The 3,106-nt window shown below is 45.5% G+C and overlaps 1 protein-coding gene across 1 annotated transcript; it reads left to right on the top strand.

Moving 5' to 3' along the window:
• Window positions 1–487: 487 nt before the first annotated feature.
• Window positions 488–1,703, top strand: LOC147420821 (uncharacterized). Its single transcript, XM_086504284.1, has one exon. The coding sequence runs from the start codon at window positions 670–672 to the stop codon at window positions 1,354–1,356; it is 687 nt and encodes a 228-aa protein (XP_086360410.1). The 5' UTR covers window positions 488–669; the 3' UTR covers window positions 1,357–1,703.
• The last annotated feature ends 1,403 nt before the right edge of the window (window positions 1,704–3,106 follow it).

The raw sequence follows: 3,106 nt of genomic DNA, 5'->3' as shown, positions 1-3,106 counted from the left end.
CATTAAACCTGGTCAACGAAAAAAATGAGATGTGTCGCCATAAAAGCGAGGCACATTAAACCTGGCCAACAAAAAAGAGGAGGTGCGGCGACGAGATTTGAACCCATGATCTCACAGTCCAAGTTTAGGGTCACATAGGCTAACCACCTCACCCGCACATGCATTGTGTATCCACAACCATTTTTTCAACGTTATATTGTAAGTTAACATGCATTGTCCAATCTGTCCAGGTTTAATATGTGTCCATGTTTAGTTTTTTATTTGATATTTACGATTGCGATCTTCTTGACCTTCGTGCGTGAACTTCTCCGCCTTTGATCCCATTGCCTCACCACAAAAAAAAAAAAAGTACATTTTATTTTTCTCCCTCTTTATCTATAGTCTCTTTCTCTCTTGACGAAGGGACGCGTTAACAACCTATCCTCCCACATGCAGGTCATGGGCATCTAATCTACCAATGTATATGCATGTTCCTGCTCTCGATCACCATCGTAGCATGAGCTCGCGATGGAAGGGCACCTGCTGCTTTTACTTCTTAAAGGCAGTGGCCATTCGCATTGCCTGCAACCTTCCATGTACTAGCTCCTGCAGCTTGCGCTCTCAACTCTCTCTCTCTCTCTCTCTCTCTCCCACACACACACACACACACATTTTCTCCTGTTGATCGCCATGGGCAGTATCGACTCTGGCCTTGGCTCTTACGGATACCAAGCCAATATAAAACATACAGGCGATCACTCCCCCAATGCTAATGCTCATGACCGCATCGAGCCCCTCAAGAATGCTTCCCAATCTCCCAAGTTGTCAAAGATGGGCCTGCATCAGGTCGTGCGCCTGAGGCAGATGGTGCTCCAATGGCGCCGCCGAGCTGCAAACAACATCGACCGCACCCTACAGGTTATGTCGCCACGCCAAGGTCGCAAGGTTCTACGAGGTTCGAGCTCATGCAGGCGATCATCATCATCATCATGTGAGGTGAATGGTGGCAGTACTGACGCACACCATGATCAGCTCCCACCTATGGGCTTCTTGGCAATTTATGTCGGCCACGAGCGGAGGCGGTACGAAATTCGCACAGATCACATCAATCATCCGCTGCTGCGGGGGCTTTTAGAGCGAACCGACGAGGAATTCGGGCTCAATCAACGGGGCGGGCTTGCAATACCGGCCTGCGAGGTAGTCCTGTTTGAGCATTTGCTTTGGATGGTGGAGAATCAGGACATGGAGCACTTATTTGAGGACCCATCGGAGCTTGGGGAGCTTCTTGATTTCTACGTGCATGACGGCAGCGCGCCGACATCTTGCTTGCAAGAGGCGAACCGCAGCGAGGTTTCTTGTTCTGTGTCTGCTTGTTAGCTCTAGCTATGAGAGGCTCCACCATTATAAGAGTCTTGTTGGAAGCTAACCCAAATATGCTTGCATTGATTTAACGCCTTAATATCCTTTCTTCTCTCATATATATACTTCTTTTTTTTGGCAAACCGCACAAATCTTACGGGAAACGACAAATATGTTTGTGAGCACTACCACGATCGCTTGGCCGCATTCAAACCCATGACCCGAGGTGCATCAATCGAGTGCTCAACCAACCAAGCTAGCTCCTTTGGACACTCATATGTATACTTTCTACATGAGAGCTATACTTGGCAATAACGCCCAATTTTCAATTTCCTTCTAAGGGCCCTGTTAGATACTTTTAAAAACCCTAAGTTAAAAGCTTTTGATCAATTAACGTTTTTTTTTCAATATGGGTTCAAAAAACTCCTCTTGTTAATGTTTCTTTTTTTGGGGCAAAACTCACAATTGTGAGTGGTGGCTGTATTCAAATGTCACAAAGAGATTATAAAGCTGTCTCAAGCTCATGCCGAGCCCTGAGGGACATAAGGTTACATTACAACTTATACATATCCATTCTCAAGCTCTTAAATGGCACAGTTTGACCGGACACTATAATATAACCCAAAGTTATCGATGCCCGTACCTTTTCACGCGGATATCGACGTTCTTTTACTCCGTCGATATACGCATCGAAAAGTGCGTCGATATGCACGTTAAAATACGCGTGAAAAAGTAAGATTTTCCACGCGTATATTGATGACTATTTCGACGTGTATATCGACGCACTTTTCAACGCTAAAAAATTGGGGGAAAAAAAGGGGAACCCACGTGCAGGGGTCATTTTCGCCCTCAACGCGCGCACTCAGATCTTGGCCGAAACCTGCTACGCAGGTATTATGACACTCTTCTCCCCCCCCCCCCCCCCCCCAACCCCTCTCTCTCTCTCTCTCTCTACACATCGTGTGTGTGTGTGTAGAGAGAGAGAGAGAGAGAGCGGTGTGTGTGTGTGTGTGTTTGTGTAGGAGAGAGAGAGAGAGAGAGAGAGAGCAGTGTGTGTGTGTGTTTGTGTAGGAAAGAGAGAGAGAGAGAGAGAGAAGTGTGTATGCGTGTAGGAAACTAAAGAGAGAGATAGAGAGAGAAAAATGTATGCGTAGGAAATTAAAACGAGAGAGAGAGAGAGAGAGAGAATTAATGTATGCGTATGAAATTAAAATTAAAGAAAGAAATGAAATGAAATGTTATATTAACGTCTTCAAAAGGCCAAAGTGACCTATGAGACCAGAAAGTTACAATGTGGTGGATCTGATACAAAGTCAGAATAACAAGATGACAAAATGACAAAATAAAATATTATGGAATCCTAAACTGCTGGTGTGGACTAAAACAACTAGCTAGGATAAGTAGATAATAGGAGATCCAACATCTGTCGCTGACGGACCTCATCAATCTCCTCCATGGTCAGTAGTCTAACCGGGCGTTGTGCATGTCGAGCCAAAGTGATCTAGATCCTCTGATACAGCCTCTGTCGATGTTGTGTAGTCTGGCCTCCGCAGTCGTGGGCGTCTAGATCTCCCTAGCTCAGTCGCTCGTTCGATCGAGAGAGAGAGAGAGAGAGAGAGAGAGAGAGAGAGAGAGAGAGAGAGAGAGAGAGAGAGAGAGAGAGGAAGGAAAATAGAGAGAGAGAAAGAGAGAAAGAGATAGGAAATAGAGAGAGAACGAGAGAAAGAGAGTGATAGAGAGAGAGAGAAAGAGAGAAAGAGATAGGAAA

This window comes from Adiantum capillus-veneris, chromosome 28 (genome assembly GCF_014529385.1).
Source record: "Adiantum capillus-veneris isolate H3 chromosome 28, ASM1452938v2, whole genome shotgun sequence".
Lineage (NCBI taxonomy): Eukaryota > Viridiplantae > Streptophyta > Polypodiopsida > Polypodiales > Pteridaceae > Adiantum > Adiantum capillus-veneris.
Note: the sequence above shows the minus strand (reverse complement) of the source record. Positions and strands in the feature narration are given on the sequence as shown.